The 13,913-nt window shown below is 30.4% G+C and overlaps 2 protein-coding genes across 2 annotated transcripts in view; both read left to right on the top strand.

Annotated features, from left to right (window-relative positions):
- The window catches only part of LOC106760775 (serine carboxypeptidase-like 4), a 13,338-nt gene extending 8,526 nt beyond the window's left edge, over positions 1–4,812 (top strand). Inside the window, exons 7-12 of the mRNA XM_014644202.2 lie at positions 3,360–3,509; positions 3,606–3,677; positions 3,764–3,882; positions 3,978–4,091; positions 4,255–4,300; positions 4,604–4,812. Coding sequence (XP_014499688.1) covers positions 3,360–3,509; positions 3,606–3,677; positions 3,764–3,882; positions 3,978–4,091; positions 4,255–4,300; positions 4,604–4,687 — 585 coding nt within the window. The 3' untranslated portion in view covers positions 4,688–4,812. The remainder of the gene's footprint in view (positions 1–3,359; positions 3,510–3,605; positions 3,678–3,763; positions 3,883–3,977; positions 4,092–4,254; positions 4,301–4,603) is intronic.
- Positions 4,813–12,309: 7,497 nt separating this feature from the next.
- LOC106760809 (serine carboxypeptidase-like 11) overlaps positions 12,310–13,913 on the top strand; it is an 18,676-nt gene continuing 17,072 nt past the window's right edge. The window contains exons 1-3 of the mRNA XM_014644237.2: positions 12,310–12,682; positions 12,786–12,931; positions 13,009–13,085. Coding sequence (XP_014499723.1) covers positions 12,522–12,682; positions 12,786–12,931; positions 13,009–13,085 — 384 coding nt within the window. The 5' untranslated portion in view covers positions 12,310–12,521. The remainder of the gene's footprint in view (positions 12,683–12,785; positions 12,932–13,008; positions 13,086–13,913) is intronic.

The raw sequence follows: 13,913 nt of genomic DNA, 5'->3' as shown, positions 1-13,913 counted from the left end.
GTAAATCCATTAAAGTGAAAAGTGTAATATTTGTCCATCACTGGTTAATGCTCAAGAGATTCTTTGGAGATCTCCATGACTATGCAATTTATCCTTTCTAACAAATTATTTTCTTATGAAGAATATGTAATTGTAAGTTGTCGCTTAATTCTTCTATCCTCACGAAACTTATTGAATTCATGTGAGTTGTGTTTTTTTGCCTCAACCACTTCTTAAAATTTTGTATATGTCTACCATTTCATTTGTCCTAGAGAGCTTTAATATTCTTGAATATTCCAAAAACTTCTAATCTTTCTACATCCAAGTCATTCTAGAAAACTAATTAATGAAAAGGAAAAAGTACTTGTTAGTTATTTATGGTAGCTCTAAATTTTTTTTTCGCTCTCCACGCTTTTGTCTATTGAAAATGGTAATATGTATTACTTTCCTATGAGATCCTTCGCTAACTTTATAATTTCATCTAGGTATGGTAAACCTCTCCTAGTGTCTAATAACTTCAAATTTTGGGTGTTCACACAACAAATCTTGATTCCAATGTTATGAGTCATTAATGGTGGGACTTTCATGGAATTATCTATAAAAGCTTATATTTCTCTTCTCCATTTTAACTTCACCTATCTCTCATCTTCTATTATCATATCTTACCCATGTATCTCCATTAAAGTGAAGAATGTAACATTTATTTTATCATTGGCTAATGCTCAAGATATTTTTCTTAAAGATTTAGAGCTAAATATAGTTCTTTTATTGGTCTTATACCTTTCTTTATCTCTACCACTAGAGCACCGTTCCTTAATTGAACTTTCACTTTGATATACAATCATCAATATTTCTAAATATGCTCATGTATTTGGTAATGTGATTATTGAATTCGGTACCCAAATATCAACTTTCACTTGTGTTTTCAATGAAATCTCATATAGCATAAAAAATTGTATTATTCACAATCACATTCTTTGACGAAATTGCTTTATGCTTGTTTTTTTTTAACAATTCTTTGTGTCTAAATTTGTTGTAGTACTAATGTTGAGTTTCTTGGTGATACTAAAAATCTCTTTCTTAGTAACTTCACATTTTATAAATGTCACATTGAGAATATTTGTCTTCATATGATTTTGAGAAGCTTTTAGAATTATTATTGTTTCAATTTTTTTTTTCCTTTTTCTTTACTTTGTTTCCTTTATTCTAAGATTGTGATTCAACCTTTGATTTAAAAATATCTAAAAAGTATCTTTGTTGTACCTTTTCAATCTTCGCTCAAGGAACCTATTCATATTAGTAATAACATATCCTTATCTTGTTCAATCATTATGATAATTGCATCATTTTTTACAGGGATAGAAATCATAATTTTTTTTTATCAAGAATATGTCTTCTTTTTTAATGTTTTAATAAATATAATTTTTAGTGAAAATAGTCATGGGTAACGATGAAGTTGAATTTGTATAGATCACGATTAAGGCAACTTTTTGGAAAATACTCTAAAACAATTGAAATTTTGAGGTAGTTGGGTAAGATATCTATATACTATAAATAACCAATCTTAATTTTGGTACACCATACTTAGAATTTTAGAGGAAATAATAAAGGTTAATTGTTTTGTTGTGATAGTTTAAGAGATTGTTTTATTAACAATGTACTAAATATAGAGTTAGACATGTTAATTTAGTTCTATTATATGATTCGACCCTGATTCACGTGAGTGTGGTTCAAAAAATTGACTAAAAAGTTTCTAGAGCTTCTCTCTGTATAACCACTCCCTTCTCCCTACACCTCCCCATATTCTTTTATTTCCAAAACTAGCCTTAAGTTAAAATGTTTTTACTTTTACCATTTAGATTTTTTTAAATCTTAATTCTACCCTCTCTTATTTGCGCAACCACTACACCTCCATCCTCACTTCCCTCTCTCATGGATTTCTTCCCAATTTTCGTTCTCCCTTCTTCTTCCTCCCCTTTCACTTTTGTTTTCATTTCTCATCCCGATTTCTTCTTCCTTTGCATTTCGGTATCACTGCTTCCATTTGTCCGTTGAGTGGTGGTGTGGAGGAGCGTCCAGGAGCGTGGAGTAGAGTAGAGTTCTTCATTTCGACATCCAGGTTCATATTCGTTCTCCCTTCAACGGATGTTGATATCCGTTAAAGGATTCTCCATCTTCCTTTCACATCTTCCTTTTGCACAAGAGATGAACCTCCGCCTACTACAGCACCACAACTACCAGACCTCTTCTTCCATCAGCACCACTACCATCGGACCACCTTCTTCCAGCACTTCTAAGAGGTTGCTACCTCCAAATAGAGAACCACAAGCACTAACTAAAAGCACAAACAACACAATACCAGTGAAGGAGAAATAACACAGTGAAAAGAAGGAAATGTGATTTCTATGTGAGGGTGTAGATGATTTTAGAGTAAGGATCGCTTGAAAACAAAATTTGTTTACCAACCATCTTTAATTCTCTGACAAGTGGTAACTGTAGGGTTAAATGAGGAGGAAGAAGAGTGTGGTGGTGTAGGGAGAAACCCTTCTTCCTATTATTATTATTATTAACATGGCAAAGAACCATAAACTAAGAGTGTGGGCTATGTAAGGTGAGGTTTGCACCTCACTTATATATTAGAGGTGGACTTTAAGTCTAACTCAACCCCACAAACCAGCTTGTAAGGTGAGGTTTGCACCTCACTTATATGTTATAATTTGACCTTATCTCTAGTCGATGTAGAACTTCCAACACTTGGNACCATGTGGTTTGTAATGTTATTTATGATTGTAAGTTGTGGTGTTGTATAACTTATGCATTGACTTATGAGTGACCGAGAGTGGAATAAAATGTATGGGTGCTATCTTGGGTTTATATTTGAATGTAGCCATGTNGTGGGTGTATAAGAGGAAAATTTTATGTGTTCAGAAATGATATTATTTTAAGAATTAATTAAAGTCTTATAGTAGGATCAATTCCACCTTAATCTTAATCTTAACCTACAGGAAACTCTCTGAAAATTGATACTTTTTTTCTTTCACTTGAAGAGATCTTTTAAAAAAGAAATTTTCAAAGATAGATTAGAATTGACTATGGATCAAATTGAGACTTGTATAGGATGTGGATAGCAACATTGAAGGTTGATGATAATATGATAGAAATTTATATTACTTTTCATGTATTTTCTATTTTATATATGTTGGATNAGTCACTTTNACATTTTTCTAAATTATTTAAGACTTTNTTAACTTTTAGAACGATCTAGAATTATATAGTTGTAATCTATTACTTATGGTTATAAGAGAATCTAAGTTTCTAGATTTTTGTTTTCTTGAAACTCTTAGAAAATTGTATTGAATTTAACAATTCCACTGCAACAGCTTGTATCAGGACTTTATAGTTCCAATATTTTGGAGCCGTTGTGTGTGTTCGATGAACTTGAATCTCCTTTGAGAAGATCCCTAATTAAGAAATTTTCTGAAGAGCATTTCTTGAAAACTGATCTCAAAGTGTCAGACGTAACATGTCCGGTAATGTTCATGGTTTAATTGAATGATAGATGTTCTCTAATTACTATTTCCTTTCCATGTATTTGGCAATGATGTTTGCTTCTTTACCACTATTAGACTTATACAACAGTCCTTATGACTTATTGGGCAAATGATGATACTGTTCGAACTGCACTTAATGTCCGCAAGGTCAGTTCATATAACTCACTGCTTTCGGTTTTCCTTTACACATGCTGACTACATTATATAAACAATTACAAATGCATGCATTGCAGGGAAGTATAGGAACATGGACTCGTTGTAATCGTGATAAAGATTACAAGAAGGATATTTCAAGCAGCGTTGAATATCACGCAAATCTTAGTAAAAAAGGATATCGTTCATTAATATACAAGTTAATATTCCTTCTTTATGTTGTTGTATTGCTTGAAGTAAAACTATAAAACAAATTAACTATATATAATTCAAATTTCTTGTGGCAAATAACAGTGGCGATCATGACTTGTTGGCTCCTTTCTTGGGAACTGAAGAATGGATAAGATCATTAAACTACTCAATTGTTGATGATTGGAGGCCATGGAATTCAAATGGCCAAGTTGCAGGGTATATAACTTTCTGTTTTTCTTACCATAATTTGAACCCTATCTCTGAGTGAATTGTCTTCCTATATCTAACCACGCTTAATATAGTTATATCTAACCACGCTTAATATATATAAAAATAATATTGAAATTATACACTTAATGTTTGAGTTTCCTACATGTAGATACACAAGGACTTACTCCAATCGGATGACATTTGCAACTGTGAAGGCAAGTATTTAATATATTTAACATAGTTGAATTTTACATAGATCTTATTTGAATCCAAATGGTAAAGTCCACCTGACATTCATAACATCTCAATTTTAATAATAAAATACTACTAAAATGAATATTACATAATAAAATAAAACTACAATTTTATAAAGAACATTTTAACTACAGTAATGATTATTACATGCACTTTAGAATTATATATATATATATATATATATATATATATATATATATTATTTTTTATTGTAAATCTTTGCCAATTTTTTGTTTTATTACTTTTTACTACAATAATTTCAGGGTGCGGGCCACAAAGCTCCGGCTGACAAATCCGGAGAATGTTATGACATGTTCAGGAGATGGATATCAAAGAAGGCTTTGTAGGAAATTAAAACAAAGGCCATTTAAGATGTGCAAAGGACAGAATTTATCTGTTTCCTAATAAATGTGTTCTAATGAACCCAAAAATAGTATTATACCTTCTAAGCATAACAGGAGGGATTAAGTAATTGAGTAATGTTTTAATTTTAATAATCACTTACAAAAATAATATGATATTTCTTTCCATTATTATATTTAGTTGTGAGTTAATTATAATGACATTATTTGTGTCAAATCGAGATGAGTTAATACCTAATTTTTATCTGTAAATAACCTAATAAATGTATTTGTCATTAAAGAAAAGTTATTAAATTTTATTTCATTATCCATCATAAAAAATATTGATATATTGAAATTAATGATGATTTATTTATTAATGTTAATAAACAATTTAGTTGAGAGTCTTGCTTCCTTTGAATTAGGTAACATAGATTGATTATGAATTATGTGCATACTAATTTTGTTACTTCTTTATTTTTTACACCTTAATCTAAGTAATTTAAGTTAATATTGATTCATTTTTTCTTTGTATATTCTTATTATTTTAATTTTACATCACTACAACAATATAATGTATTATATTTCAGATATGATTTGTATTTTGGTTTAGTTTATTTAATGTTTTTTTTTGTTTTGTTTTCAATTCTATCTTGATTTTATTTAAATGGTTGAATATAACTTTTTCAGTTATTTTGGCATTAATATCATTTCAAAAGTAATTACATATCACTATTTTGACTTTTTTTAGCTTCTTTTTTATTTTCTTATTGATTTTTTTTTTAATTTTAAATATCACTTATTTGTTTGAGTCAAGAGGTAATGGAATAAAAATCTTAATCATAGATACTTGAAAACGTATAAGATACTTAACAAATTGATTAATATTTGTTTAATAAATTGATTTTATTTAGGAAGTGGATGAACAATTCAATTGGGAATGAACCGATAATTTATTTATTTAATTGTTTTATTTTTATTTTTTTAGCATTCTCTAGAAAACAATTTCCTTTTATTATATTTTTTTTTTTTTTACTTTTGACCTGTGTAGAAGTATCTTAAATTTGGTTTAGGTTTAGTTATTTATTTGGTCTCAATTTTAGTTGAAAACTTTCAAGTAGGCCTGTTTTTTATTTTGTTTCAACTCAGTTGGTAGTTTTTTTTTTCTAATTTTTTAATTTTTAATTCTTTTTGCAAAATTTATTGTGTTCACATGTTAGGTTCATGTGTGAGTGTCATTTGTTAATATGAGTATCAAGTGTTATCTTGTATTCACTTCATTCTCTTTATATGTATTTTTTATTTATTTAAGTCTCAATTTGATTTTTAAATGAAAGAATGTTGATATTTTTCAAAAGTTCAATATAGTAAAAATTATGTATGAGATTTAATGAAAGACCATCTAGAGGAACCCACGTTAGACCTCTGACAAGAGCCATGAATAAGAGAATAAAAGAGGAAGAAGGATTTCAAAGAACTATACTCTTGTGGAGAATATCTTATTATCTTATCTTTCCTTCTCTTAAGCTTTATAAATATGTAAGTCTTTTCTTCAGGTTTTGTTTTTAGGTCAAGGTCACATTTCATTTAGGCTTGTATTTTGTCCATTTTTGTTGTTCAACTATTGATTTAATTAATTATGTAAAACTCATAATCAATTAAAACATAGAACATAATGAAAAAGTGTAGTTTTTATGATTTAATCGATTATAAGTTTTACATAATCGATTAAAACAAACAATTTTTGACAAAAACTACAATTTTGGCTTTTTAACTTGATTCTTGAGTGGGTATGCGAACTAAGTGGTTATTTGGACTTGTTTGGGCCTTAAGTAACCCACAGGACACAACTTAAAAGCTAAGGCACCTTCTGCATGCATCTACACTCTTGATGAATGTTCTTGAAGCTTTTTAGATTCAATGCATTTTTTTTATTCAATGTACTTTATTTCTTCTTTACTAAGACTCGAGTCCACTATCCCTTCTATAAAAATGAGTGCTCAAGCATTGTTCATTCAACATGAAAATAATATAGAGAAATTTTGCCAATATTGTAGCTCTTCGTTTTCTAAGTTCTTTAAGATAGTCTTCTTTTAACCTTTTCTTTAATGGTTAGCCCAATCTCCTTTAAGATACACTTACAACTCACTCTCTAAAACCCATTTCCTTCATCTTTTCATACTTATGCATCCAATACATAATATCCATGGAGTCTTTTTCAACTTATGTGAAAAGGGTTTCCATCATTTGTTATCAAAAGCAAGGGTCACATCCTTTGGGCATCAAGAACATGGGTTTCGTTCATGGGTCTTTAAGAGATAAGTGTTCTTGATGCAAATCAATATTGTTTCATGCTTTCCTTTCACGTCTATATGTGTTTATGTTGAGTGATATATGTGTTTCATGTTGACATTAAATTTGGGTTCAAATTTGTTGTTCTTCTTGAACCTTCCATGTATTTAATAAGATTATGTTTTAATCGATTAAGAGGTATTTTAATCAATTAAATTGAGTAGTATTTTGTGTTTATGTCTATTTTTAACTTTATGATTTTGATGTTTTGTCTAATGTAATGTTTGTGTCATCCAACCTCAATAAAAAACATACTACCTCAATAAAACACATATTAGTAGCACATATACAATTTCAAGAGAATTCAAGTGTTTCAACATCTCACAGCAATACATGTATACTATATCTATTTTTTAACATCAACTACAAGAAAAATGTCATTTACATACGAATTATTACATATGGATATTGATCCGTATGTAATGACCTCGTTACTTACTTATTTTACATATGGATGAGTTACATACAAATTTTTTCGTAGGTAATAGGAAATAAATTTACATACGGATTTTTCGTATGTAATGGTGAGGCCTTTTGGAAGAAGCTTTTCTAAGGATAAATCTGTATGTAATATCCGAATGTAAGTGGGTTCCTCGTTACATACAAATATTACATATGGATTTTAAAATAAATAATAAAAAAAATTAAGAAAAATTAAACCTAAGAGAAAACCTAAGTGGTAGAATTAGTCTTGCAAATTTCTCCTTGAGCCCTTCTTCTTCCCGAACCATTCCTCTCGAGCCTTTCCTCTCATTGTCTGGAACCATCATCTTCGTTCCTCGAACCATCATCTTCGTGCCTCGAACCCTAGGAGTCCCTACCTCCAATCACGGGCTTCCAATCGTGGCCCCCTTGTCCCTGTGTCGTACTCGTGTTCTTCGTCAACGAACCCTAGATTTTTCACAGAGGAACCCTAGGACTCCTATTCTCGTACTATAAGGTCAATGATTTCGTCGTTCAATCTTGGTGAGTCTGTGGTGAGTCCATAATGTTCTCCCTTTAATATATATCTTTATTCGTTCGATGTGTAGTGGGTTAATGTTGTGGTGATTCACAGAGAAGAAGTTCGGTTGCCTAGCCATCTCTTAGTGTTAGTTATGTTAGATTTGGTCAATTGGTGATTCTTCTAGTAAGTAAATTTCGTTCATTCCTAAGTAATTTAATTTGTAAAATGTGAAAATCCTATACAATTTTGTTGTTTGTTATTGTAGGCACAAAATGGGGGTGGTTTGGCTCGTTTTTTGTGAAAGACTTTGGTGCATTGTTAAGATGTTGAGTATACATTCAGAGACGTATTAAGGTATGTTTACTTATTCTTTAAGGAGTATAAGATATATATATATATATATATATATATATATATATATATATTTGTGTGTGTGTTTGTATGTGTATTTCTTTGTGTGTGTGTGTGCGTGTGTGTGTCTTGGCTGTTTTGGATTTATGACTGCGGTTACAGAGCCGAAGTATATTCAAGGGAGGTAAAAATTTCGAATGTTTGGTCTCAGTTCAAAAAACTCGAAGCAGTAAAGCAAAAAGAAAAAGTTCTATTGTCTCGGTTTTGGTATGGATCAAGATCGTAACACTTAAAAATAATTGATTTAAGGGTCTAGACCTCGGTTGGGGTTCAGAACCAAGACAATAGACCTTTTTTTGCCTCAGTTCTTATCGAAACCGTTGTCTAAAGTATGGTTTTTTAAAAAAATTGCTTGTTTCTGAAGTTTAAAAAAATATTTGCATTGCAAAACTTAAAAAGACTCTAACTTTCATTCCGTTAACCGATCTATACGCTGTTTTCTATTTTTACGATTTTTTTTTTCAAACTTTACCAAACAAAAACATCAAAAACTTAAAACGAAACTAAACTTGAAGGTTGAAGGTGGCTTCTGTGCTAAAACAAGAAATAAACATAAAAAAGCACCCGTGCGCAAAATTAATCGGTAAAAATGAAAGACAATGGTAGATAAAAATCTAATCAATGAAAAACGAAAGAAAAAATGAAAGAAATGGAAGATGATGGTCTAGAAGGCGTGGAGAGAGAGCAGCGAGACATAGGAGATACAAATATTTCAAATATGCAAAAAACTCTGTTTGCGAAATTTAACTAAAAACATGTTATTACCTCGATTATAATGTTAACTGAGACGATAAAACTTTATGGCCTCGGTTCTTTTAAGAACCGTTGCCTAAAGCCTCTCAAAAGAATTAAACAAATTTATTTCAGTTATTTTATGCCTCTATGGCCTCGTTTCTCTAAACAACTGAGGTCATAGATGCTTTAGACCTCGGTTCTCTATGAACCGAGACATACATTTGTGATACCACGCCACTTTATGCCTCGGTTGCAGTGGAATCGATGTCAAATCTGTAAGGTAAAATCTATATTTTTTACTAATGAAGCACTAGTATAGTTTTTTTTTTCAATCTATTTTGGTACGTGGTAAGAAAAAGTTAGAGTGTAAGACATTGATTCTAGTATTTTAAAATGGATTAAATATGTTTTTATCCCTAAATTATCATGCAATTTTAATTTTTGTCCCTCTCCAAAATTTTAATACATTTTCATCCCTCTTCTTTTAAAAAGTATCATATTTAGTTCTCCATAGCTAACAACATTAGTTTTTTTCTAATGTGGTGGCTGACGGTGTACCATGTGTAAGGTCAATTTGAATTTTGTTTCCGATTATAATTAAAATTAAAGGAAAAAAAATACTAAGTTGTAGGGTCAAAATTGGAAACTCCTTTCTTTTTCGTTCATGGGTTCATCCTGGTAAGGGCACCCGTCCCTCGCCATCTTCAACGCAGCCATTGATGACTTCCTTCTCCGTCTTCTTTTTCTGCAGGAACACCAACAAGCGGCACGAAACGTAGCTCTGTCCTCGAGGCAGAAGTCCTCCTTGAAGTAGAGCACGTCGAAGACAACCTTGGCAACAATAATGGGAGCGAACTAGGAGGAGACCTAGAAGGACCATCAGGTGCCCCAGGATGCGGCATCAGAGGCGTGAGGGTTATTGAGAATGGATGAGAGGCTTTGAATGAAATCGGAATTTGTTTTGGAAAGAGAAGCAGTTGAAGCAAAGTGTCATCTTCTGGACTAAATTTCCCAAATTTCATTTTGCCTTTTCCCAATTTCATGATGGAAGTTTGTCGTGTTGAAGAAGTGCTTCTGCACCATCCACCAGAAATGGGACTGCACCAGACGCCCCAAATTATTTTTGACCCGAACACTCCATTGCTTGAACCACCTTGAATTCCCTGCCCAAATCACACACAGACTGATTTTTTGTTTGAATTCATATTATGTTTCCAGAATCAGATTCAACAATCAACTGAAGTGATTTTAGATAAATATCTGTTCATACTTTTTATTACATTTTTGTAATTTAGTTTTGAGGTAAAATAATTTTTTTATAATTATTATGTTAGGCAAAACAAGTATACTCAATTTCACCAACACATCTATCTTCCTTGTGACACTTTACTTTTCCCTCTTATGAGTTTTTCTGCCGGTGTGAGCTTTGCTGATGGTGACTTTGGATAGAGGTGACACGGCTGTTGAACCTGATGTTAGCCAAGGATGAACCCGTGAACGAAAAAGAAAGAGCTTTCCAATTTTTACCATACAATTTAGTATTTTTTTCTTTTAATTTTAATTATAATCAGAAACAAAATTTAAATTGACCTTACACGTGGTACATCGTCAGAAAAAAAACTAACGTTAATCATAAAAGACTAAATATGATATTTTTTAAAAAGAAAAGAATAAAAATGTGTCAAAGTTTTGGAGAAGGATGAAAATTAAAATCGCATTATAATTTAGTGATAAAAATATATTTAATTCTTTTGAAATTAAAAAAAATGGAATAAGAGTTTAGAATAAATTTTGATAAATATAATTAGTCCTCTTGTTCAGCTTAGGGGAGACAAGGATTGAAGACTTTCCAATTGGAAGGTGTGAGATAACTTGGAGTTTTTGGATGGAAGTGAAGGACATCTAAATCATAAAAAAAATTTAAATAAAATTCTAGATCATAAAAAAAGAATTCCTTTTAGAAAAATATGTATTTATTTCAATAATCAAATATAATATTAATAAAATTCTAAATTTTATAAAAAAATTATCTTAAAAATAGAACTCACGATTAATAGCATTACATTACCGTACGGACCAAAGTCACGGTTATTAAAGCCTTCAAATTCAATAACTACGGCTAAAATCCAATAAAAATGCTAAAAACTGCGTAAAGAACATTTATTTATGGTATGTTCGATCTTATTAAAGTACACTCAAGTGATATTGAAAATAGAATACAAAATTTTAAATAAAATTCTGGATCATACAAAATGAATTCTTTTTAGAAAAATATATATTTATTTCAATAATCAAATAAAATATTAATAAAATTCTAAATTTTATAAAACCCTTATATTAAAGGAAAAAATATAAAAAAATATCTTAAAAATAGAACTCACGATTAATAAAGACCCTATAATAAATTTAACACCACATATCTAAAGTGACTGATTTCGTCCACCAATTATCTAACCAACTAACAAACCTACCCCACCGTTATTAAAGCCTTCAAATTCAACAAAAACTGGATTTGATTTATCGAATTCACAGGTTGCCCTACATGAACATGCAGTTATGTATATTAAGTGACTGATTTCGTCCACCAATTAATTACGAAACCTATCACCTTGTACCGAAATTAATTACGAAATTTATAAACTCTAAACCCTAAGTAGTTGTTTTTTTAATCCAGACGGGTTCTATAAACCCTAAACTCTAAACCATTATATTTTTTAAGAGGTAGTTGTTTTTTAAAATAAAAAATAAATTAAAAGGTAGTTGTTTTTTAAAAATAAAATAAAAGCTAATAACTTCTCTTGTACACATGGACCAATCAGAATTTTTAATAACTACCTTTTATTTTTTTTATTTTAAATTAAATTTTAAAATTATTAAAATACCCTTTGATTTAAATTTGGTTTTCTTTTTTAACAGGTACATTTTGTAACCTAAAATTTGATACACAAATGTATCAAGTAAAAAACTTTTTACTTAAATTAGCAAACCTCATATATATATATATATATATATATATATATATATATATATATATATATATATATATATATATATATATATATATATTCAAATTCAACAAAAACTGGATTTGATTTATCGAATTCACAGGTTGCCCTACATGAACATGCAGTTATATATATTAAGTGACTGATTTCGTCCACTTATTATCAAACCTACCACCTTGTACCGAAATTACATCTGGATTTCATTTATCGAATTGACAGGTTGGCCTACATGAACATGCATGCAGTTTTAGGAAGATACGGATTTAAATTGATTGGGGTTCAGTTTCTGTCCTTCTCTCAATCCACGGCTCACCAGGATAGTTGTAGAAGCTAGCTCCAGCTATAAACCATTAGAGTGATGAGAGAAAAGGTTGAGAAAAGAGCATAAAAAATGGGAAAGTTGAATTCAAGTCTCATTTCTTCAGATTATCACAGTATTCTACTTTTCCTACTTCTTTTATCACAGTATTCCATTGAAGCAGCATCTTGTGCCTCGAGAGTGAAGTTCCTTCCAGGATTCGAGGGACCCCTTCCTTTTCTTCTTGAAACTGGGTAACTTCAACTCTTATTCTTAACTATATACTAATCCTATTTATGCTTTTAAGTTTTGGGTTATGAGATTGAAAGCATTTGGTTGAAACTGATTATATGAAAGGTATGTGGGAGTGGGAGAATCAGAAGATGTCCAAACATTTTATTACTTCATTGAGTCAGATAACAATCCCAAAGAAGATCCTCTCCTGCTTTGGCTATCCGGTGGCCATGGTTGTTCATCCCTAACTGCCTTTTTACTTGAAATAGGTAACACCGTTTATTTTCCTTTTCATTTTGCGCTTAGAAGCAAACAAAGCTATGCTTACTCTGTATAAGTGATACAGGTCCAGTTGCAATAAAACAGGAGGAATACAATGGAGGTCCACCCAACTTGATCCTCAGGAATCAATCATGGAACAAGGTGCTACTCTACATCCACTTCTCACATAAATGATTTGTTATGATGAGTAAAATTGACATATTATGATACGTGGATTGATATAATATAGTTGTGGCAGTCATCATATTCAATCTGTTATAAAAAGTATCATTCATCATTATAACGTATTTTTTTTATTACTTGTCGTAAGATATCTAATATATTATGACAAATTTTTAGTTAACAGTCAAATTATTTCGAATTAACTTATTATGACATCCAATTTATTTTCCTGTTTTGTTATTTTATCTACTCAATTTATAATTAATATACCTAAAAATAAACATATTCAATTCAACAAATAAAATAAAATTCATTTCATATATTAAATTATTTAATAATATTTAATACATTATTTATACATAAAATTATATATTTAATCAAAATATTACATTAACCTACATATACTAGTAAATTGTAGTTAACTTTTTACAATTTAGTAACACTTAAAATAAAAGAAATCCACTTGTTTCTAATGTCTTCCATGTTTGGACCTTCTATTGAAGATGAATCGTTAAAATTTACAAATAAAATAATAGAGTTAAAACAATATTTATAATAAACAATTACATAAGCATTTAGTAGTGTCGTCAAAATAGGTTGAAACCCGTGAGCTAGAGCTGTCAAAACGGGCAATCCGGCTCGACTCGGCCCGGCCCACCACGGGTTGGTCACTTAGTGAGCCAACCCAACCCGGCTCATTTATTGGCGACCCAGAAAAACTTGAACCCGGCCCGACCCACCACGGGTTGGTGGGTAAACGGGTTGGCTCACTAGCCCATTTAATTACATTTTTTTAAAATAAAAAAA

Source organism: Vigna radiata, chromosome 5 (assembly GCF_000741045.1).
Source record: "Vigna radiata var. radiata cultivar VC1973A chromosome 5, Vradiata_ver6, whole genome shotgun sequence".
NCBI lineage: Eukaryota > Viridiplantae > Streptophyta > Magnoliopsida > Fabales > Fabaceae > Vigna > Vigna radiata.
This window is presented reverse-complemented; position numbering and strand designations above follow the sequence as displayed.